Genomic DNA, 26951 nt, shown 5'->3' with positions numbered 1-26951 from the left:
ACGACGTATCATTACTGTACTGACAGCGAACCATAGGGTGCTTAGGCATGTTAGACAAGTTAATCGAACAGACCTTTCGATATCTGTTTGTGGATTTAACTTTACGGTTTGACCCATTGGTTTGAGGGGTAATGGGAATAGTGGATGGGTATCCCACTTTTAGACAGACAAGCTTCAAAAGTGGGAGTGGACATTTAACGTGACATTGTCTACATTGAGAAACATATACGATCGCCAAACAATTAGAAGAGTCTATTCAGGCTATGCATTCAGCTCACGCCTCGAGAGGCGGGATTGTTATCGAAAATCCAACGAGTGGTCGCACAGTCCAAGGACCCTTGAGCCAAGAAATCGTAGGAAGCGGGGATACCTCCGTTAAAAAGAGCGCGAATCTAAGACACCCATCTTTCGGTCTCCAGAATATGATCAAGCGCGAAATCGGAAAGTTGAGAAAGACATGGCTGACGAATTATTTCCTGTGGAAATTACAGCAGGGTTACATCTCACCAGGTAGACGGAACGATGCTTATCCTGATTCCAACCCATGTCTATGCAGCTACCAGGTATAAATCTACCAGGTATAAATCTCTAGCTAGAAGCAAAGAAGAACATTTCGGTTTCTCGTTGCCAAATTTCATAAAATCGGATGATAAAAACTAAACAATATTTTTTTCTTTAAATCTATGCTTGAATGCTTGAATGCTTCCGGCTATACGCCATCTAGTCATGCGAAAGTGCAGATGCCCAAGATCTGCCTTGCTGTTTCCCATTTCTGTACTGTGTGTGTGTGCGTGCGTGTTCTGTTTCCCCATGCTTGCGCCTATGCTAGGCAAATGCAATGCCAGTATATCGTACATATGCGTAATTCGACAATTGGAGAGATTATCGACAACAAGTTCCATACGAACTCTCCAACTGCGTAGCTTTCCCATCTAACCAACATCCGTTTCAAGGTGTTTTGGCTCTATTCTGAGCATTAGCATCCTGAACGTATCTCTCTCCGCTTAGCCTATACTGTTCTGCCGGTTGCTCTCGTGTAATCACAATACCATCCTGACTTCCCACCTCCGCAAACCTCGAAAAATCTCCATTCTCCCTGATGGTACTTGCTGAATGCGGCCATGCGTGGTTCTCAGCCGGAGGCCCTGTGTAAGAAGGTGCTGAATTGGGTCTTCCATCATCTGCAGCATTTACTCCTCCGTTTCTGGTATTTGCATGATGTTGATGCATTCTCCCGTGTTGAAAAATATGTGCAAAATTTTGTTTTCTTCGCCTTTCTTCCTTCTTTCGAGCTTTCTTTTCATCTCTAATTTGTATCTCTTCAGCGGAAAGATCTTGTTCACCGTTTACCTGTTCATAGTTGAGAAATTTGATTGCCTTGTAGAAGCCCGCTGCGAGAACCGCCCCCATGAAAGGTCCTAACCCTGTACGAAAAAGTTAGTTCGGTAAAGAGAGGAGATCATTTGTGAGTAGTGTAATAGTGCGCCAAATAGTTTCACGCAGCTAGGGTAAGGATCCAGCAGTGTACATGAAACCGGCGCAGAACTAAGCCGTGAACAAGAAAACCCACAGTAAATCCAATGATAACCCCTAAATCCTCCGATAACCTCTGCGCCAAATGCTCTAGCTGGATTCAAAGCACCACCTGTCCAAGCAACGCCCATCAACTCCGCAACAAAGAGCGAGAGTCCTATCCCCACAGGTGCCACGAAGGTGACTTTAGTTTTCTCGGCTGCTAACATGAGAATGGTAAACACTAGCTCGATAGTGAAGAACATCTCAAGGAAGAGTCCTTGGGCAATGGAAGTACCGGAGGCCAGTGCACAACTAAAGAGTACAGCGTCTCCTGGAAGAAGGCCTCGAACCGCGGCGGCAGCAGTGATAGAGGCAAGAACCTGGGCTATGAATATGAAAATAGATCTAAATGTTTGACATAAGTGAGTGTGTGATCGTCTAGAACTTGCTAATGAACATATGGTACAAGATAGGTGGATCAATCAACACTGCCACCAGGATTCTAGACGAGAGGACCCCTAAATTGTTGATGTTTAGTCAGGAACTTACCTGACAGGACCCACCACACCTACAAGGCAAAGAGCTAATGTGACCTGCATATATTAGTTAGCAAGATTCCTCCACCAAAGTAGTAAATCGGCTCCATCAAGCACCCGAATTCCGGAAAACTCTATGCTCGGGCCTATTGCTGATACTCGGTGGCAACTGTTGCATGGAACTGTGGGACTGGATGTCCAGACCAAAGTGGATATACATACAGCCGGGTTAAAAAGTCCTCCACTAACACGAAAGAAGATCCAGACGTTGACGGTGAGACTGAAGCCGAAAATCAAAGCAATGTAAAGCAATTGATTTATATCAGGACTTGCAACTATCGATGGGTTTCTTTGAGATGTCTGATTGGCAGTTTGCGTTCCGCCATAAGCGAAAAAGAGGAAGAGAAATGTTCCGACGAATTCGCCCAGGAAAGCGATGAAATGATTTTTTAGACCACCATTAACATCGTTATTGGCAGCCATCTTAAGGTCCGTAGATCTTGCTTGTGGGCAATTGAGATGGAATGTAATACTGGAGCAAATGGGAACAAGACAATTCCTGGGGTTTAGGACTGAAGATTGAAGAATTTGGAAAGCAGAAAGAAAAACGATTGAAGATGTCACCAAAAATTCAAAAAGTACTAGCAAGAAACCTGATTTATTATTCAGTTGTAGAGAACAATGACATGTATACTTTCACTTTGACTTAATGTACACTGGTTATAAAGTTAAAAAATGTGCTTTGAACTTGATGTAACAGAGGCTGGAAATCGTGATATTTGCTCATAAGGAAACATATTTACGAGTGAGTAGTCAAGAGAAGAGAAGAGAAAACAGTAGCAGCAAAACTTTATTGCTTTTCTGTCTATTTCCCATGAACTCCATGTTGACTCCCATATCACTATAATACAGTCCTACGGCGATCTCATGCATCGGCGGATTGATAACGGAAGCCGGACGATGTAAGAAATGGTATCGACTTAAGACCTATGAAAAAAATAATCGCGATCCCTTCGAAAAATACGATTCTAAATCGATTTGTTTTTGGTATTTCTTGGGCCCATACCTTGTGTTGGGTCCGGCGATTGCAATGTGTGGAATTTGCTCATGGTACTAAGCAGCATTTTGAAATGATGCGTAGCCCAAGACTCTTTCGAAAGCTAACTACAGTAGCGTTCAAGAACCAAGAGAAAAGGAACGTAGATTTCCAAATCTTCAGCGTGATGTGGATTACCCGATTAGGTTATGAAACCCCGGAGTTGAATTTAAGAAGCATGATGAGGAATAGTCCTCATGCGAGCATGGAATTCATACGTGATAGGTATTTTGGTAAAGCGTTCTTATTGATTGGAAGAAAGTAGATATTACAAGTTCAATAAAGGCTGGATGAAAATTGGGGAGCTTGTCTCGCCTAATTTTATTTCATTGAACTTGTCCAATAACAGCTAAATGATCAGAATTACTACAGATTCGAGTATAATTAATCAATACCTATCTAAATACCAATAACCACTTTGCACTTTTTAACTATAAATATTGAGAAGAGAGAAAAACAAGTAGAAACTAACAATCAGTGAAAATTAATGGCCTGAGCTTTGCTTTTTCGGATGATAGGCCGAGCTCCTTGTAGGCTTGGAATTCCTAAACGATATTATAAATTCCAAAATTAACTCTGGAATTAGAGCATTAATTGTAGTCGTAGGGCTCAATGGCCATTCCCTTCAGCTGATTGGGGGTTAAGTACGAAGTATTACCCGTTCGAGACGAAAATAAGGTTGGGGTATGAGCATCTAATTGAATTGTCCAGCCAATTGTACACTGTGCGTGGTTTCGTCAAGCTCGGGAAGAATGATCCCTAGTAACGGGGAGAGCAATACCTTGACAACGGAAAGAATTCATCGAGGTGGCATACCTTTTTCGGCCCTGTTGTACTACCTCAGTTACCCAACTTTCAATTTGACACCCGTGAGTATACTAATGTCATTGTATCAGTTCCGATAGAGCCACAAAAGTTGGATTTTTTATGAAACGTCTTCACTTCACGCTTTGCCACATGGCTAGTGGGCATTAAAACATGCGAGTTTCTGGAGGAAGTTTTGAGCAAGTTTCTTGGACTTTCATAATCTACCTAGTATTAGATACACATCATTTAGAAAAGGAGATATGAAGTTATTATATAAATTCCTATTCGTATCCCGTAGTGAACTGGAAAATGAGATTATGTAAATGATGACTTGGAAGAAATATTGACTAATTGTAGATCTTTATATCTTTCAGGTTTCCGCACTGAATACCAAGCACGCTCGAGGCACGTTAAGTCCCCCCTCCCCGCAGCATTATAGAGAGAGTCGATCCTACTATGTTTCGTAACAAGAAAAGATAAGCTGGTGAAGATCATGAGATTCATGAGAAGCCTTTTGGAACAAAAGCAGAAAAAACATGTTCTTTTGCACAAGATGGCTATTATAATTGGCGAGGAAAGAGCGGAAGTGCCTCCGTCGTAAAAAGCCTCGGAAAATAATCTTCGCCCTGTCTCGATGACCCTGTTAACCAATGTAAGGCACAACCGCATATTGTGTGCGACAGTAGTTTAATAGCCGAGTGTCACTCAGCAGTCGGGATTCGGACCCTGTTGAACTCGTAAACATTGATACGCATCGGTATTTTGTGGCTTGAACTTGCATCGGCCTCATACATCTTCGAAGGTTCATACGTACTTTGTACGAATCTAATCCAAGATAAATGGGCCCCCGAAGAAACATAAACCTTATTTTGAAGAGGAGAGACCCTTCCAGTCCTCCTCAACCAATCATTCTCTTGGTGAGGCAAAACGTCGGCAAAAGAAAAGATACATGTACAATGATGAAAAAATGGCGTGGATTCCTCAAACCGCCACTTGCAGCTCTATAATCTCTTGTAGGGTTGATGAAAACATTGTGAGAAATTTGTGCAAGAGAATTCTAGACTTATCCACAGTCAGTCGGAAAGAAGGTAATCGGTGATAAAGAATTATTTTTTATTTGTTTGGAGTCTTCACCGCAACAGAACTAGACGCTAGGTACATGCCACCCCTCTTCGAAAGATCTACAAAATCGAAAACTTACCCACTTACCTACTTTGTTAATCAATCCACCAACACTTTACCTATACGAGCAATCAAGAAAAAACCCCCCTGATCCTTGGGGATATCCGATGTATAATGCGGATTTTAGAGAAACCAAACTAGTACCGTTCTTTTGAGAGACCATGAATTGACATGGAACTAATTTTTATTTAGCTTCAATTATCTAGACTATTTCTTGCACCAAAGCAACTGCCAGACTGAATTGAATGCAAATGTGTATATGTTCGAAAAGCTCTCTCGCACTTACCGAAATTTATCCCCTTTCGGATCTTTCCTACTACATCCGTTCTCCCAATTTTGCTTTTCTACTGCTAGACAAACTTATAAAACTATTCCTGGGCCCCCTCATTTCCAACTATACATATGTGACCCATCCGCCCCGCAACTCTACCAGGGAAATTATCCAGACTTTCAGAGCTCGAGTGTCAATATATTGGCTCCATCTTCATCGGGGATTTTAAGCACGAACCATTTCGCGATACCCTTCTTCAAATTCCAAAACTCAGAAGCACCTTCCTTATATATACACCTGAACATCTCATCACTTTGGTTCGAGACCAAGATACATAAGTGCACGACTGGGGAAAGTACTTGGGGTACACTTATATTTGTGGACCATAATCTTCTACATCTTACCACATCTTTCGATCTTCCAATATATCTACCATCTCTTATACAACAAAAGTAGCCTTATCCAATACCAAAGCCAATATGAAGGAAGATAGATCTTCACCCTCCGTTGTCACCAAGCCGGAATTCAAGACAATGAATGGAGTAACTAAAGCTCAATGTATGTAAATATTTTCATAAAACAGCCCAATCCACCCTCAGTCACCCAATATCTAACACGAATCATCAGCTACCAAGAGCAGAAGAAGCGTAGCAAACATGAACGAAACTGCTCTAGCAAAAAAGAGAGAAAATGACCGCAACGCCCAAAGAAATATCAGAGAAAAGGCAAGGAAGGAAAAGACCGAAATGGAACAGAAAATCCAAAAGCTAGAGAGCCAGCAAAGACGTTTCGATGAGTTGATAAAACGAAACGAGGAGCTGAGAGCGTTATTGTTGAAGCATGATATCGATCCTGATACGGAAGAAGTACTCTCACCTCGCCAAACACAACCCCTAGAGAACATCGCACCAGAGAAGCGAAGTCTAGGGTCATCGCAAGGCTTCCCTGCTGAAGGTATGTTGGAAGGAATGGAAATGGATCGCTCTACAACCGGATACCAATTCCCCATCGTTTCTCAGCCAAGTTTACAACAAGCACCTGGACTTCTACCTATATACAACCCAATGGAATCAAATCAACTTATAGATTCCCCTGAGCTCACAGGGTCTCCTGCATCATTATATTCACATCATTCGGCATCTCGAACCGGATCACCACAAAACACAGGAGCCGTCTCTCCTCCATATCCAAGTCATCAATCAATGACTCCTATTCAACATATGTCTCAACCCATGTATCCTCTTTCGATGCCCATTCAGTCCATGGGATCTATTCCACAAATGTCGCCACCTCATGATATATCACTTCAGCAAAATTCTGGATTCCAAAACACCTATACACAAGACTGGACGTTTCCCGGGTCAGCTGGTCCAATCTGGGACCAAACCGTCGCATTCAGACCTATGTCGACTTACGCTGTACCTATGACTATGGGTATGTCATAGCTTTCGAATCGCAAGAAACAATCCGTTGACGAGCACAATTCTTAGAAAAAAAAGATTCATCGACGGTACAGAATGCACACTCTCAGGAAACACACAGTGAAGGAAGGCGTTAGGTAATGGATCTGGGATTTTTTTAAACACGTGTCGACGTACAGGCGGCATAGACGGAGTTACATGTGTTAAATTGGCTGCTTTATACCCAGTTCTAGGATACACAACAGGACTAGATTTGTTTTGATTGTGTGCTTTTTTTTTCTTTCCTTTTCATTGGGACATTGGAGTTTGCAGGTACCAGGGTTACGACATGGAGTGGAAGGGTAGGGCAGACTTAGATTCCTCATTGAATTTGGATTGTCTTCATTTGTACATTTATTTAGTTTGCTAGAGATAAATACATATCTTCTTCTCGATATCTTTGAAATTGTATCATTTACTTGACGGGAACGGTGATATCTTGACAATGAAACTCGCCCTGGTACTAATACATGACAAACCGTTCTAACCTTAAATTACCCCGCCATTCTTCACAAGACATCCAGAGGGCCTTGGTCATTTTCCAAACAATATCAACTCAGTCACTGCACACATACGAGATGTTCAATACAGCAAACACCTTACTCATTCAACAGCGGTCTCTGAAAATTTCAATTATCTATCAAACCCCGATCACACCATATCACATCAGACTCCGGTGGAAACATTCCGAAGAGCCAAATTTACCCCTCCAACGAAAAGATCTGCAATCCGAAGTATAACCACCCTATCTAAACAGAATTCTTGAGACTTAGTAGGTGTTAGACTACCAAGTGATCGGTACATTGTGCTAAATCACACTACTGTTGGATTGCAGAGGGTTAGGGCTGGTGTTGGCTTAATACGATATCTGTGCGGAATGTTCCCAATCATGTGGTAAACTAACAATGAAACTGGGCTCTTGAAATTTAACTGTGTCTACATTTTTGGAGGCGATAAATGCTCAGGTTTGAATCGCCATCTCTCTCCTTCTATGTACCGGTACACCGTGTTTCCATTTTCAATTTCTAGTATCTAAATGTTACACACCTAACGGTGTCTACCCATGCATTCAAACACCATCGTCGATGAAGTGCATAGGGAAAAAGTATAATATAGTACTAACGTCATTTCCATATTGTATTTCCGATATTCATCCAGTTGGTTCTCTTCAAATACTTCTAGAAAATTAGACTTATTACATCTAGTCGATGCAGGGATCAAAAGGGGCTTGGTCGGTTAGTATAAATGGTATCTTGAGGGTACTACCGCGTCGCCCATACACTACCGGTTGAGAATGGTGCTTAATATTTTTTGAGTTTTGCAGAATCGAAGAAAAACGTGGCTTTGCGATTTAGGATTAAAGAGATAAAGTTCTGAGAGGGGAAAAACATTTCCGGGTTCCGGGTGATCTGCGGGCTTGGAAATGGAGGAGAAGGACGGGCAGAGAAAGGGGAGGGGTTCTCAAAATTGGTCCAGTGCGTAGGGGTTTTTCGACATGCCGCGATGAAGACTTGAAACTTAGTGGTGGTTGGCAGACTAAGGGACTAATTCTCTACTAGAAGGTAGATCGGCTATTCATGTGACGAATCGAAGCCTACAATCTTACGAGTAATGGGCAACGAGTGCGGAAATGGTACCACAACGATGGGTATGTAGCCACGATTAATAGATGAGGCGGTGCTTGTGAGAGGATTCTTGAGTTTTACAATTCGACTATGTAGAATTCAAAACACATTGGCTTGCAGTATAGTATGTATTTCTAATATCAACAGCGGGAACGAAATCGCACTTTACAACATTATTACCAAGCACCGTAGAAATCTAACACTCACTCCATCTGAGAAATCAACACGATATCAATAATCAATGCAAATAAACTTACAATTATTATTAGTAAATGCAACACCCGGAGCGGAATTAACAAGTGACTCTGTAAGGCTTTCCACGTGGGAATTCTTTCAACTATTTTAGTTTCCGACATTATCTGATCGCATGGACGATAATCCTTCTTACATTATCGACGATGGTTTCAGCGCTGATGACTCGTTTGTTCATTGTCATTATCGCGACTGAAAGAGTGTGTATCTAAGCCTTAGAAGCTAGCTCTCATCTGTACAGCCTGTATTAGATAAGAGAAAGTATAAATTGAAGTCCCAGCTTTTTTTCCGTGAAAAAGAATTTTTTAGAGAATATCCAGAACGAAAAAGGAATCACACTAGCAGCAATAAATAGGGAAAAAAGGAATAGTATTTCGGTTTATCGAAAGGTCTAGAAGATACAAGTAATATCGGGCGGGCTGTAACTAGCAGCTGAAAATTCTGTTCCGCCTTCATCATCATGTCCCTATCAAAAGTACCGTAAAAGCCGAAGCGAAACCCATCCGATCCGACCCGACTATGTCAAACCCCATTGCAAAGCCATCAAAAATGTCAAAAATTAAGACGAGTAATGGGTTGAAACTTTAAATGGCAACGAGAGAAGGTAGGCCGAGTCAGGGGTCCTTCTTTCAAATTTTCTCTCTCTTAGCGAGTACACTATGTACTGTCACCGAGAGCCCTACGGGCTATGGTTCACAAAGGACCAAGTCACTTGAACTTAACGCCTAGATCTTGGTACTCAGACTCTAGACACCGGATGTGTAATAGGATAACAAGGAGGAGCTTTGACTGAAATCAGAGGGTTTGTGCCGTTTAGTCTTTACAGTAGTAGCAGTGGTGTTTCTAGTAAGTAGTGTCATGGTAGAGCGAAATTGACGACAGACAGAGATCGACAACATCAAATAATAGACACAAACCCAAGAACCACACACTAGGAATTGTGGCGTCAGCGGAAACGACGGGTAGAGTCAGCTACCTACATCCTTCTAGATATCTAGATATTATGAGTAGATCTCATGTAGATGAGTCGATAAAACGATGGGAGATGAAGAAATTTTCTACGAAACAGATACTACTCTTTTGGGAAATGAATGGCTTGGCCAGGAGAATAAAGATGACGATGTGGCGTTTCTGGGGAAGATTTCAGGGACGCGTTACAGAAAGATCGACTTCTACTATCCGTCTTCTTCATCCTGGAAAGAATCTCTGTGTTACAGCAAACCTGGATCAACTAACGAATTACAGCCAATTCTTTTTGTTTTCTTTTTCTTTTTCTTAAACCCGATAGATATAAGCTAGGAACTTCATAAATAAAGATCGACAAAAACCGCAATCATCGCTCTTTCGAGAAAAAACTTCCTACCGTTAATGTATGATCGACAAATAAATCGAAATTTGTGATTTAGACCCCCCGGTACTGCTTTTCTTGTGCAGCTCCGTATGAACCCTGCGGCTCATCTCAACTCGAGCGGAATTATCTCCACTCGACCAATCTTTTTGTTTCAGTATAGTATGGGGTAAAAAACACAGGGGTACAACTCGTCTGAAAGGATCGACCGATTGAGTGATTTACCCTCTGATCCCACCTGCCGCAATATTGTACAAATGCGCTAGGCCTATGGATTCGGAACGGGACAGGCTCAAAGGGATGAGGTAGGAGGAGGGTGAATGGTGCAACATAAAGACTCGTAGCAGGGCAAGCCGTTTAGTTTTAGGAGGTGCAGATCTCGGAGGTTTGTATGGATACGGTGTGTGTCACGAACCCTCGGATATCGGCTGGGCAAATGGAAGGTGTTGATGACGGAGCTGACTACCCATCAAAGTAATTTTGAAGATACTTAGAGATGACACTTAGGAGTACCGGGAACGGGGTGGAGAACGGCACCTAGATAGTTCGGGGAGACGGATATGCAGAGATGGGGTTGCATACCCCTTTGGGTAATTCCGAAGATCCTAGGGAGGTTGGTCGAGATCTGTGTTTTATGAACAAGAGATCTAGGGAGCTTGGATCGTGAGTTGCGAGCGATGTTTCACGAACCTCCGGTGCTAAGAGGGTTGGTAAACATCTCATCTTTTGTCTATCTACCTACCGAGTCTATCTGCCTAGTATGTGGTACCTACCGAGGAATGTACCGATATGACTTCACTGTTGTGGAGAACGGTAGTTCAAGTTCTCTCAAGATTTACAGAGAGGTGCAAATAGGTGCAAAGAGGTGCGGAAACGGGACTGATTGCTTCTTTAGGTGATATTGAGTATAAACGAGCACTTCGTATAGTAATCATGTACTAGACGGCCAGACCGAGACAGACCTCACCATGAGGTTCCCAACGCGGTATGGTGATGTAAGATGGCCATGCATGGAGTTCTAAACACAGAATGGTAATGTAAGATTACCATGCGTGGAGTTCCAGATAAACAAAACATAGTAAATGTAAGATTACCATGCGGCTGATTGGATATTCAGTGATTGGTGAATATATCCGCCATTCAATCCAAATTGGATGTTAGGGTATCTACGTTTCAAAAAGCCTCCGGATCTAGAGGGTGAGTGTTATAGTTAGCATGTTACTCCCTTGTAATATCTCCTGTCTAACATTGTTGATACCGTTGATGATGGTGTTGATAATGATGTAATTGCATTGATACCGACACCCTCCCACCGGGCGTATCTTATATCTCGCTCTACATCAACAAAAGGCGTCACCAAAATGCAGGACCGTCAGGGTGTGTAGATAGATCATTGTCCTTCCACTTTCATCCACATCTAGACCATCTTCAAAATAAATGATTGATCTACGAAGTCCAATGAAGACTGACGAAAGACAAATGTGATAAGAATAGAACGAATCACATGGTTTAACTCACCAGGTACAGTAAATACCAAGATAAGTGCTTCCGAGAACTGGGGTATACGGTTAGAATATGAGATTGTGGATACTACAGCACACACAGCACATCAAGTGTATGCGCCGAGGTGGATATCAGTCATACACATACATCCATGGTGTCATCTTATTTATGGAGTCGATATCTCCACGCGTGCGTCGATGTTTCTGGTTATTTGCTTTTGCTTCTGTGCTTGGGTGGATCGATCTTAGCATCTCGGCCTCCTGTACAATGGACACTGTACGGATGACAGTCTGTGATCCGAGATCTCAGAAATGTATCTTGCATGAAATGACTACGGAGAAGGCTCCGTCCGTGTGCATCAAACACGGGTATGTGTGGATATCGATCTAGATATGGATCTATCAAGAGGCAGCTGAAGTCTGTGTGTGCAGTATGTATGAAGCTTGGATACCTACTAGGTATCTGTCTATCGACGAGGTATCCAGACATGAATATTTTCATCGATATCAGACGAAATTACATGGTTGTATACATTTCGAAAGATGGGGTATACGTCTAGTAGGATGAGATGAGCCCTGCCATTATTGAAATGGGAGGTAAGCTTTCTTTTGAATCAAACACTTATCCCCACCCTACTTGGTCGGCGACCAGAAAGTACGATATATATTTTTGCATACCCGGTATATTTATCTAGCTATCTAGCCTTAAAGATGTAGTATTTCTGCCTTCGGTTCCGATACGAGTATATCAATAAAACCACCAACAGATAGATGACCATAGTTATAATCTATCACTACCTAGTCCTCAGCATATTAGGTTATAATGGATATCCGTTTTAAAATCCAAAAGATTAATAAAAAAAAGAGTTTTTTTTTACAACGATATAAAATGAATATATACATACATACTATAAATCTCAAGACCTAGCTTGATACGACACAAATAACCCCAGGAGAAATCCTCCTCTCCCTCCCGCTATCACGAATCTTCACTTATGTACTTACGTTCTTCCATCCTTATACAATACAAGGTTGGAGCCATCTTTATCTGTATCTGTATCTGTATCTACATATCCATGACCACCTCCAGCCTACCAGATCTAAACCCTTGACTTCATCTCCGTCCACTTCAAACTCTTATCTCTCCTATACACAAACATACGATCCTTCAAATTCAGTCCACCCCCCTCTTTTTGAGATATATGTTCCCCTACCTTCTCAACATATGTTACATCATTAATAAAGTATTCCACCCTTCCATTATACATCCCATCATCTCAACATCACACTATCCCTCGAATCACAACTCTTTCTATTTCTTCTACCACTCGATTATTTATTCGTTATCCCCCCCTTCCTCAAAACCATATCCATTTCTACCAATTGTTCCTCCTCGAATATTGATCTCACCATCCATCTCATCACCCACCCACCTCATCCACTATTGTTCTATCATCATCCCAACATCATTACTTTATACTATATCCAAGCTATCTACCTTCATCCGACAGCTCATTTCATCTTCACCAAGTTGACGCCAATATCAAATATACATCCCTCCATCCCTCTATCTCTCCATTCCCTATCTCATCACTCCCTCCCTTAACACTTCATCAAAAACACCCCTTTTCCCTTTCTTTCTTTGTTCGAACATCTATATCCCTGTACATTCTACTATTTCTCCCCTTAAATATCTCGCTTCATTATTTAATCATACCCCTCCCATAAATATAACATCTTTCATTTATTCTAGCATTCCTCCTCTTAATCATTTTACCTTTTTATTCAATTCTCTCTTCATCCAGCCACCCCCTCCCCTTTAAACACGATATCCTCCCATCCATCCTACTGTTCCTCTCTCCATCTCACTACTCCCCCCTCCTCTCCCTCCCCCAAATACAATATCTCAAACATAATATCCCACCGTCTACACCACTATCCCTCTTCTCTTCTCTTCTCTTCTCTTCTCTTCTCTTCTCTTCTCTTCTCTTCTCTTCTCTTCTCTTCTCTTCTCTTCTCTTCTCATCCCACACATAATCACCAATTAGAATCCAATCGACTCCGTGCATCAATCACCAATAACCAATCACAAAATATATCCAATCTACACCAATCATTCACATTAATCTTTCACACTAAGCACACTAATTATACTAATCCTATATGCATTCCTTTCTGGATTCTCTATTCAATTCTACTCCCTAGCTTCTATATCCTCATATCCCACTATAAAATCAAATACTTACTTGCAAACAAACACTCGCTCATTCACCTACTTATTCATTCATTCATTCACTCACTCACTCATCAAACACCCACCTAAAATACAAATACAAATACCAATCTCCAATTTTAAAAATCAAAATAGAAAATAATTGAAAAGAATGAATGTGAGGCATAAGTTAGCTGTGAGATAGTAAATAGAGTAGGAGAGATATGAGTAGATATAAGTGTTATATTTTATTATATCAATTCGATAATAGAACAAATATACATTCCTCTTTTTTCACCTCCCTTCCCCTCCTCTTTCATTCCCACTTTCAATTCCCTCTTCTTCTATTCCTCTTCTCCCCTCTCTTCCCCTAACTCTCCCCCCTCCTCCCACTTCTCTATCTCTCCCTCATTCTATTTCTTCTCTTCCTCCTCTCTTCCCCCTTTCCTCCTATTTGATTCTTGCCTTTCATTCCCTCCTCTTCCTTCCTCTCCCCTCCTCTTATCTTTCTCTTTCTCTTCCCTTCCATCTCTTATAATCCTCCCCCTTTCCCTCTTTTTTTATTCCCGCTTTCCATTCTTATCTGTCCTCTTCCTTCCCTAACCCCCCCTCCCACTACTACTCCATTTCTTCTGCCTCTCCCTCCCCCCTCTCCATCCCCCATTTCTCACTCGTGATTCCTATTTCCCATCCCCTGTTTCCTATCCCCTACCCTCAATATCATATTCCCATCCCTCATTCCCACTCCCATCTCCCCCTCTCATTCAAATGCTTCAATGTATACTATTCTCCTTATAAATACCATTCTCCTTATACCTAGCACACCGACCGACTTCCCAGCTCCACAGCTTCAATCTTACCACAGCACCTCACTTCATCTGAAGCCTCGTAGATTCAAAGCCTCGAAGATTCAAATACTTGTATACTCGAACACTCGAATGCTCAGAGATTCAGAGATTCGAATACCTACCATTACTAATCCGTGGGTTGGATGGTCATTTAGTGGTTGATGTATGATATGAGATGATATGAGATGGTATGTGGTGATATAAGATGAGGTGATATAATATAACAATAATAATTGTGATAGCGAGATGTAGCTTCTCCGCATACGTATGTGTATGTATATATGTCAACGAACCTCAAAAGTGTGGAATGAATCACATGGGACAGAATCAAGAATGAGCCATATGAGATATTCATATCTTCGATTTCGAGAATATTTATTTTCATATGAACATAATTGGAAGAAATAGGTTGATTACCCATTGGATCCCCTTTCACTTCTCTGCTAAATAGCTTTTCCAGTGATGGAATCACACGCTATCCACATTCAATCTCCCACATAATCACCATACCACTAGCAACCCATGAGCCATCCTCACAATTCATGACCGTTGCTATGCGGGGCTTCATGACCATGTTTTAAAACCCGTTGAGCATTTTCATTTCCATTCGCATCAATTGAATCATCTACAACTCGTTGTGCTCCTGTCCATCACCATCAGAATCAGCAAGTGCCGTCTTGACCGCCTCTGCGGCTTCGGAAATGGCACTTTTCACACCTCCTGTTGCTGCCTCGGTAGCTTTTTCGGTAGCTTTATCCGAGAGTGACGATGCGCTATCGGTGGCGCTATCGACTGTATCGGATGAAGAGGAGGTCTTTTCAATAATGGTTTCGGGTTTAGGGACACCGTCAATTCCCATGAGTTCGGTTTCGAAGACTAGTGGGGAGAGGAAAGATTAGTTTTGTATATTCGGTAAGTGGGAATTGAGATAGAAGAATGGGGGTAGAGAGATTTAATGGAAAATATTCTTGAAGGGGATATTTGATATAAGAATGAAAAGTCACTTACTCAATGTACTCTTGGCTGGAATTGGCCCCATAGCTCTATCACCATAACCAAACTCGGGAGGAATGGTAAGAACTCTCTTTTCACCAATACACATATCGAGAAGATTATCATCCCATCTGCAAGTCCATAATTAGTATTTCCATCCATATCCCTTCATATCCATCACTCCAGACAATTCAAAAGTACATACCCTTTAATAACACTACCCTTTCCAACCACGAAACTCAATGGAGATCCACGATTGTAAGAAGCATCGAATTCTTTTCCAACCTTTCCATCCTCCTCAAGGTTTCCTCGATAATGAACGTGAATCTTATCACCCACTTGAGTTTTGCGCTCACATTCCACAGCTTTGATTACATCAATCTTCACTTCCGCAGCGAGGACCGAGGAAGTGAGAGCAAGGAGGGAGATTGTTGCAAGACGCATATTGAAGGTATCGTATTGACAATTGGTTGAAGGGATCAATTGATTGTTGATGGATTGAAATTTATAAAGGGATATTTTGTTGTGTATTTTGATGTGCAACAAAGAAGTATTGGACACGTTGAGGATTGAGGATGTGAATGGGTGAATATGGGGTGAAGCCTTGTCCCGCATGAAGCTCTCTCGGCTCAAGTGTGTATGAGCCAATCAAATCGATCAATGATGGATGACTACACACAATGCCATACGTAGATTGCAGGCACATGTGGAATTCTTATTTTCCCCTCCATCCATCTGTTTTGTTCTTCTCTTGAACCACGACATTGTTATTGTTACATCAACTTCGCTTTCATGATGAGATGGTGCGATTGTCTATCTGTTTGCTTGTTCCTTTGTTAATTTTCACGTTGAATTCTACTGTAATGTTCACCGACAGGATACTCGAAGGTCTTCATACAGTTCTTTATGCCTTGGTATATACCTAGTATCCAATATCTGATCACGAGTTCATCCATCCATGCCCAGGTACACACATACATATCCTCACACCGAAGGCAAAGATGGCAATGCCGATGCGATTCGTATGCGTAATTCATTCACCGTCAGTCAACCGTCAGTCAGTCAATCATACAAACACCCCCCAGACTCAATATTTGACTCATAGTCTTATCGATATCAAACAAAATACCTGGGTACCTAGGCAAAAACGCAAAAACGCAAAAACGAACTAAGAAACCTCACCTCAGCTGAACACATGGAAGCCTCGAAAACAATCAACCAGAATTCAGTCAAGGCAACAATTAATTCAATCATTCAATCACCAATCACATCACCTTCTTGGATCCGTTTTCCCCCATCTTCTCGTATCGTTCTACGATCCAAAAGTTTCCGCAAATTTCCATCCGTCTTGTTTGTCTTTCCTGCCTGCTTGTTTCAAAAAATGCCCGACAGAAAGCCACGAGGGAAAATGAGGGAGGAGCCCGAAGAAACGGATGGCTGTGCTCTCTCGTACGTCCAAGGTTCACCAGTGCCTCCACATACTTCTACATTCTTTCTACATTCGATCAATTCTTATGGGCTGTGTCAAACAAAGCAATGGATCATAGGAAATACCTCGTTTCCACTTCCCGAGCATGACTACTTCGCCGGTGGGAGCCTTAAGCTTATTTACTTTAATTTCCCTTTCACCTGATTCCGTATCCGAGATTCAAGGTCGACGTCACCATCTAACCTCGATTCTTCTTATTGTACTTGGGTGAAACCATTCACCGAAATGTTATTGTCCATTAGCTTGGTGACTCATTGGATTGAAATGACCATTTTGAGTCAAATAACACCTCCAAAGGTAGCCACCTATTGGGTAGATGGTTCAAACTGTCTCCGTCCTTAACAGGTGAAGTGGGCAATGTCCTTGTTGGGCTTCTCTGTCAATGATTTTGCCTTGTTTGGAAAGCTGCTGTGTGCAACAGGTAACAATTGAATGATTTCATTAGTCAATTTCTCTGTTTCTCTTGCACTATAATAAGTATGATGTTTCTCTTTTTGTTTGCTTTTTCATTTGGTCAAGATTAACTATTAGTTTGAGTATACGGAATTTGAAACAATTCTACAATACTCCATTCTGCGCCCTATACATCTCATACGCCCTATACGCCCTTCTACCATATAATAAAATCAAACTTTCGCCTCGCACATCAAGTACATAGAGATTCCGAAAGTACCTATCCGAAGAACCTCAAATGTCATACACTGATTCTCGTGGATACACATACACACAAAGAACTAATATCATACATCACCGGGAATCTTCTCCAAAAGATTCACAATACTCGTACGAAACTCGGTCATCCGATTATCATACCGGATCAAACTCAAATATGTCGGGACGTTCATCAAGCAGTGGACAAGGTTATGGGTCTGAAGGAAGTGGTGGAGAACAAAGTGTGAAATATAGAGATTCTGCTGCAGGTATGAAGATATCTTTACTATTTTTTTCTCTCATTATATACAACATGTAACTAACATATTTCTCCCCATTCAGCTAAGAAATATATTGAAGGAAAAACATCAAAAAGTGGACACAGTCATGTCATCAATCATACAGATAGTCATAAACACTATGATTCTGCAGAACCTAGGACAGGTGAAGGCAGAGAGAGTGATTATCATGCCGCACGTTATGAGCGATATGAAAGAGAGAAATTGCGGACATCGGCAAATCGTCGTTGAGTAGAATGAGGCGGTAGATGACCAATTGAAGTGAGGCGGAGAAATGGGGGCTAAGCGACGCCACAATGAAGGCTACAAGGCGGATTTGTTTTCTGGGGTGTTAGATAGTGTGGGGGTTCTATTATGGTTTGTACCTTTGGCATTGATGGGGATACTGCTTCTTCATTTGGTATTTGTATGGATATGGGAATAGGCATAGATGGCGTTAAGAGAGATTTGAACGCATATAGTTCTTGGATGGGATTTTGGGATTGCGGGGTATTTTTTAGGACTTTGGAATGGGATATATGGAATGGGATAAGATGGATTAGATAGGATGGGATAAGATAGGTTACATTCAAGTGGTTTTCTCTTTAAGGGTGGAATGGAGACGGAGGATAGAGATGTTTATCTATTGAACGTATCAACAATTATAACAACTCTACACCATCTCATTTGTGTTATGTGCATCCTTTTCTATTGGAAAATAATATGCATGTTTACATGATGATGTCTGGATTGAAAATAAATTATGCACACATGCATGTATGTTGTCATCAGAATCATATGAAGCATATCTGTTTACTTCAAATCGGGTATGGACATTGATGGAGTGGTTCATGCTATGACATGCTATTCTATGTCGTGTCGTGCTATGTTGTGTGTGTCTCACGCTACTACTCCCATCTAGGTTTAAATCTAGGTCTAGGTCTAGGTCTAAGTCTAAATCCAAGTCTAAGTCTAAGCAAGTCTAAAAGTGTATGTGAGTGTGTGTTTAAATATACATATATACGATACACAATATATATAAATATATTATATAGAGATAGTACTGGGTATTCTAAAATATTGAGAGAGAGGAGGGGGGGTTTAGCTGACTAGCAAGCTAGATGGTCTTATTTGGATTTGGATTTATAGAGGTGGGTGGGTAGATAGGTAGGTAGATGTTTTGTGGGGGTGTTGAGTGGGAAGGGAGGGAGTGAGGGAGTGGGAAAGAGTTCTGCACTTCATTGCATTCGTGGGAAGGAGAGGAAAGTAGTTCTTGGTAGTTTCTATGGGTTTGCATGTGGGTTTTTATCTCTTCACCTCTTTACCCACTTCGGTACTGATCTCTCGATTAAATCTCACACTCCCTTTCCAAGAACTCTTGAGATGTTTTTTCCCCGGTCTGGTCTGGGATGGCGTGGTACCACGGGTCCCGTGGTACGAACCTCGTTGTCTGTTCGTCGGTGTTTGTTTGTGTGGTGTGGCTCGTGCTGATAAGTGAACCATGGGGCACAACGTAGCTAGCTAGCTAGCTGTTCGCAGGAACGAGGGATTAGTAGGGGAGGGGGAGGACAAGAATTGAAAATTCGGTTTGTGGGGGGTGTGGAGAAGGGGGGTGGAGAAGGGGAAAGAAGGCTTCGGTTGCTGTTCTGTGGGTGTGGGTGTACTGCATACATGGTGGGTTTTATAGAGAGAGGGAATAGTGTGGGTGTGGGTGTGAGTGTGGATGAGGATGAGGATGGGGATGTGATTTGATTTGATTTGATGGAATGTGTGGGTTATGATGTACATACGAGTGAATATGCATATGGAATAGGAAATTCCAAGTAAACTAACAATATACGAATACTTATCATGCTTGTGATACTCGAAAAGAGAAGAGAATCGAGAGGTTAAAAATTGCGAGTAAAAAAAACAAGAATGTAATGTGGCCTGCTCGTTCGTGTTCGGGAGGTTACATGGAGATGGATGGTTTAGTAGGACGGGACACAGCAGAACAGCATAGGATAGCATAGCGTAACGCGAACGGGAAATTTGGGGAAATCAGGGTCCTGTGAAATGATGCGATGTGATGTGATGTGGTGTGGTGTGGTATTTATTGCTTTGATGGGAAGGAGGGGTGGGATGGGGTCTCGGGTAATGGCATAAGGGGTGCGGGGATTTGGGAGGGGGATTTTCGGGTTGTGAACTTGTGATGGGTAGGACAATTAAATCGACGATGGGGTTTATGTATGTTTGTATGGGAAGTTTTTGGACAGGTGATTAGGTGGGTAGTGTACTTACTATTGTGGAGGAACCGAGGTTAGTCGTTGTGATTTGTATGACTTTATGGAAGAGTGGTGGGTGAAGTTTTGTACTACTTACTTTACCACTTAAATGGGGGGGGGGGGGAGATGTAAAGGCAAAGGAGCAGTTCTGAATAATTGGTATCAGGCTTAATGAAGAAGGTGCTGAAAACTACAGGTTTTGTTGAGCTATGGAATCTGTATCGATCTTTATTGCTAACTACTAATGTATTGTAATCTGAAAAGATGCTTTATATTACTTGGGTATAGTTGTACGATACAAAAAGTCATGTTTCATGATGATATGTCGATGAAGATTCGCGGAAATCGAAAGGGGACATGATATTAGCGATAGTGGAAAAGTGTGATGATCATTATTGTGTGTCGAAACTTCAATAATCTAAATAAGAATAAGGAAGTTAAGCAGGAAGAAATAATTGAGATTATACTTCATTTCTCGGTAGTTTGAGCTGGTATATTTCTCAACTTCAGTGTTTCCTGTCGCTCTTTCCTCCTGGATTTATTGTACGATCTGTATGGAAGGTAAGGTATCAAAAATTAACCCTTCATATAAGCAACCAGTGAACAAAACTAGATTCACGAAGCTCAGTAAGTTAATGATACAACATAATTAAGACAAGAGGAATCTGACATTTTGATACTATGTAAGAAGCACCCTTACGAGGGGCTTGGAATCATATTATTACTATAATCCAAATCACGAAGAATCAGGGGCTAGGTCTCGAGGAGATATTTGTAAATCTGGTTAACTTAGTCGTGGGTATTCTGTTGTTAGGATACTGGGTTGAAGGGGAGGGGGGTTGGTGAATGGAATTGCAATGTGTATGAAAGATCAGGGAATGAGGAATGAGGAATGGAGAATGACAGTGAAAGTCGAATGAAATGAGATGATACAGGATAGAATGAAATAAATGGCAATGCAAATTCTTAATGAGTCAGGCGTGAAGTACACTTATACCAACTTAGATATATGTATATGGAACTCGGAGTAAAATTGGGGAAATCGGCATGGTGTTAAAAATATCGAGCTTTCAAAAATTCCTTCCACGCTTCGTTATCTTCCTAGTGTGTAAACCTGTCTATGTTCTTCGAAATTGTTCGAAGATGGTTTTGTATCGAAGTCTATATATATCATGAATGTATGAAAAATTTCTAGAACTAATCTAGCTAATTTCCTATTCCCGATTGGGTTATACATTTACTCATCTGTCTTTTGATAGGTTGAGGGGACGCCTATATGGGTATCTTGTACACTCTTGATTAATACTATTCAAGTCCTAGTATTGTGAGGAGTTTGGAGATTTAGCGAGTATGAATATATAAATCCATATCTTTGAGAGTAGAAAGATCTTTATCCAGTCTATTCAGACAGTAGCAGCTACAGCAGCAAGGAATCCAGATCATGTAGTTCGTAACAGAAGTTGTATGTTATCTTACATTGGCATTCATAAAAGATATGATCAAGTCGGTCGTGATCTTCGACTCAATTTTTGGTGGACGGAAGACCATTCAGTAGTAGCTCTCGTTGTTGTTGATCAAATGTATTGTTATTCATGTGTGATGTACTCGCAGGAATCTACATGACAATACAAAGGAAAATCAACGATTTGACCTCTCATTCTCATCGAAAACCTGCGTAGAGTTTAGAACCCTGATAGGCTATCTTCGGATTATATTCCTTTCCTTCTCATTCTAAGAGGCATGTGGAGATTCTCTCACAGGCGAGTAGCTCTGGCTCTTAAAAGCGGCAGTTCTAGTACGTTCCTCGATGCTTGATAATAAAAAGTCATCTGGAGGTTTCTCTATATACCTAGGTACTCTTATCCTGAGTTACTAACCACGGGGAAAAGATTCAGTAGTGAGTTGAGGCTGTAATAGAAATGCTTTTGAGTGTGCAGCTACTCCTGCTGGGCTAATAATGTGCTTGGAGTTTCCACTCTCCTACTTGAAGGGAGTGAATAAAGTGTGAGATTTACTAATACTTACCCTTTCTTGGATGATTCATATTACTAATTCATCGAGAAAAATAATGCAGGTGATAGCTCTACTCTGAGGAGTGAATGACATAGGCACCGTAAAAATTCGATTCAAATTCACACATATAAAGAGCACTCTCTGCACTAGGTAGGTAAGAATATCATCATTACGCATACATCAGACAGCTAAGGACTACATGCTTCTCCAGTTGCATGGAACTACGGCGTTTTGTTACATTGTGAACGTGATATGAAAAGTTGAGATAGTGGGTATTGATGATTCAAAATGGGGCTTTGGAGGATTAAGAATGCGGAGTATTAACTTAATGATGGTATAGTTTCTTTTCGCTGTAAAATGTGTTCTTGTCGGAAATATCTGGGAGGGTAAATCGATATCCGAAAACAAATATAGTGAGGAGTGACAACAAGAAGTAGGCTTTTAAGACGATAGTCTCAAGTCAAGAGGAAAATTAAATTCATGGTTGGATGTGATTAGATGATTTCCGTTCTTCTGAAGTTATCCCTCGTCTTTATCACAAACAAGTACCTCATACTCACTTAATAAAGCTCCCTCTGTTTCAGCGGCACTTACTGCATTACCATGCGGCGTGTAAGCTTTATATATTCGAGACGTAGAAGATTTTGGTTACTTCACTTCAGGGTCTATGAATATAGATCTTCGATGTGTAGATGCCATGAGTATTTTCAGTGGCATTATTATCCTCTTTCAATTTCTTCATTTTCATAGTTATAAATAGCCTTAAACCATCCGTGTAATCTTCTATTCCTTAATGAGGTATCAAAAGCTGCGGCCAAGAAATGTATGGCTTTGCAATATATAAGGATTTCCTCCTCGCATGTTGTTGCTTCCTCAGCAACCTCAAAGCAACAACAATGTTCACAACAAGTGGCCATCAGTTTGATGTCGATAACACTTTCGTAGAATACTTGTGGACTCCCAAATCAAACGAGGATGTAATCGGAAGTACTGGGATTAATCTCCCTTCTTTGAAGTGACAACAAAATATGATGCAAAGAATAGATGACAGTATCATGACAAGTATTCGGACAACAACAAAAGAGGAACTTACCACCTCTCCAACCTGTCATCCAGTCATCCATATCGCAGCGGCAGAATAAGATCTTTCCCGCAACAATTTATCCTGGCACATCAGAACATTTGCTATATTTCGCGTAGCTCGACATGTTGTCTGGTTAGAAATTTCAGCCAGAGTGTATGCGCTCTTATATAAACGCAAGCTACAAAATTCTTTGAATATCTGACACCTTGGTGGGAATACTAGAGATCCACACGAATCTCAAGCTTGGCATTGTCTGTGATTATAGAGTGAATAGAGATATGGGAGCGAGCACTCATTTCTTATGATAAGTTATATAAAGCACTGTCTTCGCCAGCATTCTCAAAATCCCAGGCTGATTAATACATGCAACTCAAGTCAAAAGTTCACTACCAAAATTAAGCTGAAATAACTTCCTCTTGTTAGTGCATCGTGTTCTATCAATGAAATTTATGGATCAGATGTCCGCGGTAAACTATATTGTTCCCTCACATATTTGCAATTGCCGTTATGATTTCGATTATTTGTGTTGTTGTTACTTCCTATGCCTTTAAGAAGCCATTGGCAGTGAACACAACCACCATTTGTACACAAGTGAATCCATTCAGCCTGCTCGAAATGATCACAAAGTATGTATTATATGCAAAACAGATCACGAACAGATTGACTGCTGTGATTGATCTGCGAGGCTTATTCCGGCAGTTTGTGCCATACAGAGCTTTATGGAGGAGTATTGATAGTAAAAAGATCTCTTTTGTAGTTCTTGAGGAAGTCTACATACCGTAGATCCTATTTGGGCTAGTTTTTGAGTTGAATTAAAATGTACGTGCTTGTAGTGAATCTCTCCAGGAACCAGGAATCTATGAGGATTGAAATATACAAACTCTTTCCCAAGGCTCTCTGCGTTCAATATTCTTCAGGTTGCGATCCATCGAGCAATGATATGTCCCTGTAACCTCCCCACCTTTTCAATCCTTCCAGCTTCGAAAGCTGTCTTTGAGAAAACCCAATAAGACTACGCGGAAGAGAGTGCTTCTCTGTAGAATTTCTGTACATCCATGAACTCCAATGTTCAAATTACTGTCGGAAACAGTACTTCGGTGTCAGTCTAGTCATCTCTGAATCTCATCGCTTCTTCTTACACCTTGAAATAACAGTTGTAAAAGCAGGATGAACGCATAAACATCAGTAGTCTTACTCAAGTATTGATGTGAGCAAGAACAACATGCTTTCAGCTTTTGAGTGTCTGCGATATCTGTCTTAATTCCTTTCCAACTTCTGGCGGCCCTTGAATAATGAGGTTGAGATTCAGAGTCCGATAATAGGTGCTATCCGTGGGCATGACTCGAAATATTGAATATAGTGAGTCCCTATAGATTGCCTTTCTCATGTAGCTTGGGTAAAAGCTTCATGGTTTCCTAGGAAGATTACCAAAAAGCTTTTGAACGAATCGCATTCATTACGAAGGTAACCAGAAGTTCGCAGAATTCTGGTCAAGCCATTAGAACTTTTGGTGACTCATTCAGTGCAAAATACCAGAGAACAAGATAATTGTGCAGCGTTACAGCATAATCAACACCAGAGAGTAGAAGTAACTTCGTCTCTTGCCGAAAATTCGTGTTTCATCGTTGCCATAAATCACAATATCTTTCTCTCATTCGACAGTGAAATTATGAAGCTCTCCTGAGATCTCTTGCTATGACGATTCCAAGTTCCTGTAAAAAAAAATATCCGCAGGTATTGGACCTTAATCTCATGAGAGAATCTTGACTCTGACATCATGATCTCTCGGTTCCGTTGGGATGGAGTTGTCTATACTCAGGGCTGTTTTCTGAACATCATATTGAGACTATGACCTATGAATTCCACCTGAATGATGTGCTCAACTACTCTCAAGAGTTGAGATTTAATTCAGATATTAGCCCGGAATCATCGTAATCCATCTGAACTTTTAAGCGTCGGTTATTTCGATGCTTTCGTGCCTAATAGCATATGATTGAATTCTCTTTTATAACAGATTATAGTGATAAATCATTTATTTTGAGGATTAACATGTGTTTCATATTGATATTAAGAAAGAAACAGCTGGAGTTTTCAAGACAGTGGAACTATCCTTCCGTGAATCGGAATATCCAAGGCCACAACTAGTACTCATAGTCTCATACTAGTACTCAAGCTCTGGCTACGGACACGTATACATCACCCACAAATCCTTTACTTAACCTAAAAAAATACATCCGAAAAAAATCAAGGGACTTCGAAATTCTGACACTCAGTTGCTCCGCTCACTCAGGAATTTGAAAAGGGGCAAAAATATGGAACCAGACATTCTTGAATTGCGAGGATTCATCCGCAACCCTAAAAACGAGAAGGAACTCCTACACAACCGTCGAATGTATGAAGAATTCGTATTTAAATATGAGATCTATCTCGCAAACGTAGAGAATCCTCACACCTTTGTGAGTTACTATGGTCCCATTCAACTTGGCCACGTTAGAGACGTATCCAATAAATGTACCAGCATCTACTTTCTCAAAGGTAGAACCCAGGGAAACAAATCAGCTATACCATCCGTCCACCGATATATATCAGAAAAATGGTTCGAAGGAAATATTCACAATAAAGATATTACATTTCAACGCTTTTTTGCCAAAATAGTGCTTATGTCGCCGTCGCACATGATCAAACATTGCCTTGAACTCCACAACATTTTTTGCAGAAAATTTGATGACCGCTCAAAGAATCGTATTTTCTGCTTAAAAAATAGAGAGAGCCTCAAAGTCGCAAAACTACGGAGTTACGACCCAGCACTAGAAACGGAAGATCATCATGATTCAAAAAACTATAGAATCACATCCTTGTTCCGAAGTGTGATTATTGTTATGAGAGATTGCAAACTCGATGTGCCGACCGCCGAACGAAAAGTGTTATTGGTGAGAATTGGGATCAAGAATGGACTTGCTTTATCCTTCAACTTTGATGGGGTTGAACAAGTCGAGGATGATGATCCTGATTTCATACCACCAAGCAATAGCATCACAACAACGTTGAAAGAAGCGGTGGCATTCGTTATGCGACTCCACAAATCGTTCGAGACTATTTTTCCATCATCAGATGAACGGAACACTGGAACATTCATCACAGACTCCGGAATGTCAGTATCCTTGACGGCGGCAACGGAAATGGGATATAAAGGAAGGGAAGTCGTGGGACCAAGCACTAATTGGGTCAACATGAACTCCGGTAATATTCCTCACAACTGCTACGAAGGTTTCTGCAATTCTTCGTATGCTGAGATGAGAGATGGATTTTATGAGGAGGAGTCAGAAGCGAGAAGCCAGCGAGAACCAGGGGCACCTGTATCTGATCCGAGCAATCAACTACCTATAAGGCCAACTCCTAGCTTCAGCAATAGCCCGAGCTTCGGCACTCGAATGAGCTTCGCTAATATCGCCGACAATTTATTTTCAATCTCGCATGACGTCTCATCAACTAGCAGATGGAATTGGATATGAGTAGATGTGCAGA

At 41.1% G+C, this 26951-nt stretch overlaps 6 protein-coding genes across 6 annotated transcripts; 4 read left to right on the top strand and 2 right to left on the bottom strand.

Moving 5' to 3' along the window:
* Positions 1-656: 656 nt before the first annotated feature.
* Bfra_001131 (putative mip family channel protein) lies at positions 657-2534 on the bottom strand (the record flags this gene model as incomplete). Its single annotated transcript, XM_037331569.1, has 4 exons — positions 657-1424; positions 1571-1920; positions 2065-2108; positions 2274-2534. The coding sequence occupies 4 exons, from the start codon at positions 2532-2534 to the stop codon at positions 949-951; spliced, it is 1131 nt and encodes a 376-aa protein (XP_037197902.1). The 3' UTR covers positions 657-948.
* A 226-nt stretch (positions 2535-2760) lies between these two features.
* Positions 2761-3300, top strand: Bfra_001130 (uncharacterized protein; the record flags this gene model as incomplete). Its single annotated transcript, XM_037331568.1, has 3 exons — positions 2761-2804; positions 2964-3143; positions 3222-3300. 3 exons carry the CDS (start codon positions 2761-2763, stop codon positions 3298-3300), a joined length of 303 nt encoding a protein of 100 aa, XP_037197901.1.
* Positions 3301-5587: 2287 nt separating this feature from the next.
* Bfra_001129 (putative bzip transcription protein) lies at positions 5588-6965 on the top strand (the record flags this gene model as incomplete). The annotated part of the gene is made up of 4 exons (XM_037331567.1): positions 5588-5965; positions 6035-6328; positions 6362-6841; positions 6898-6965. Exons 1-4 carry the CDS (start codon positions 5887-5889, stop codon positions 6963-6965), a joined length of 921 nt encoding a protein of 306 aa, XP_037197900.1. The 5' UTR covers positions 5588-5886.
* An 8314-nt stretch (positions 6966-15279) lies between these two features.
* Positions 15280-16091, bottom strand: Bfra_001128 (putative peptidylprolyl isomerase protein; the record flags this gene model as incomplete). The annotated part of the gene is made up of 3 exons (XM_037331566.1): positions 15280-15530; positions 15663-15778; positions 15853-16091. 3 exons carry the CDS (start codon positions 16089-16091, stop codon positions 15280-15282), a joined length of 606 nt encoding a protein of 201 aa, XP_037197899.1.
* A 1736-nt stretch (positions 16092-17827) lies between these two features.
* Bfra_001127 (uncharacterized protein) lies at positions 17828-18317 on the top strand (the record flags this gene model as incomplete). The annotated part of the gene is made up of 2 exons (XM_037331565.1): positions 17828-18056; positions 18130-18317. The coding sequence occupies 2 exons, from the start codon at positions 17828-17830 to the stop codon at positions 18315-18317; spliced, it is 417 nt and encodes a 138-aa protein (XP_037197898.1).
* Positions 18318-25738: 7421 nt separating this feature from the next.
* Positions 25739-26938, top strand: Bfra_001126 (uncharacterized protein; the record flags this gene model as incomplete). The annotated part of the gene is made up of 1 exon (XM_037331564.1): positions 25739-26938. One exon carries the CDS (start codon positions 25739-25741, stop codon positions 26936-26938), a length of 1200 nt encoding a protein of 399 aa, XP_037197897.1.
* Positions 26939-26951: the final 13 nt, after the last annotated feature.

The sequence above is a fragment of the Botrytis fragariae genome (genome assembly GCF_013461495.1).
Source record: "Botrytis fragariae strain BVB16 chromosome Unknown tig00000001, whole genome shotgun sequence".
Lineage (NCBI taxonomy): Eukaryota > Fungi > Ascomycota > Leotiomycetes > Helotiales > Sclerotiniaceae > Botrytis > Botrytis fragariae.
This window is presented reverse-complemented; position numbering and strand designations above follow the sequence as displayed.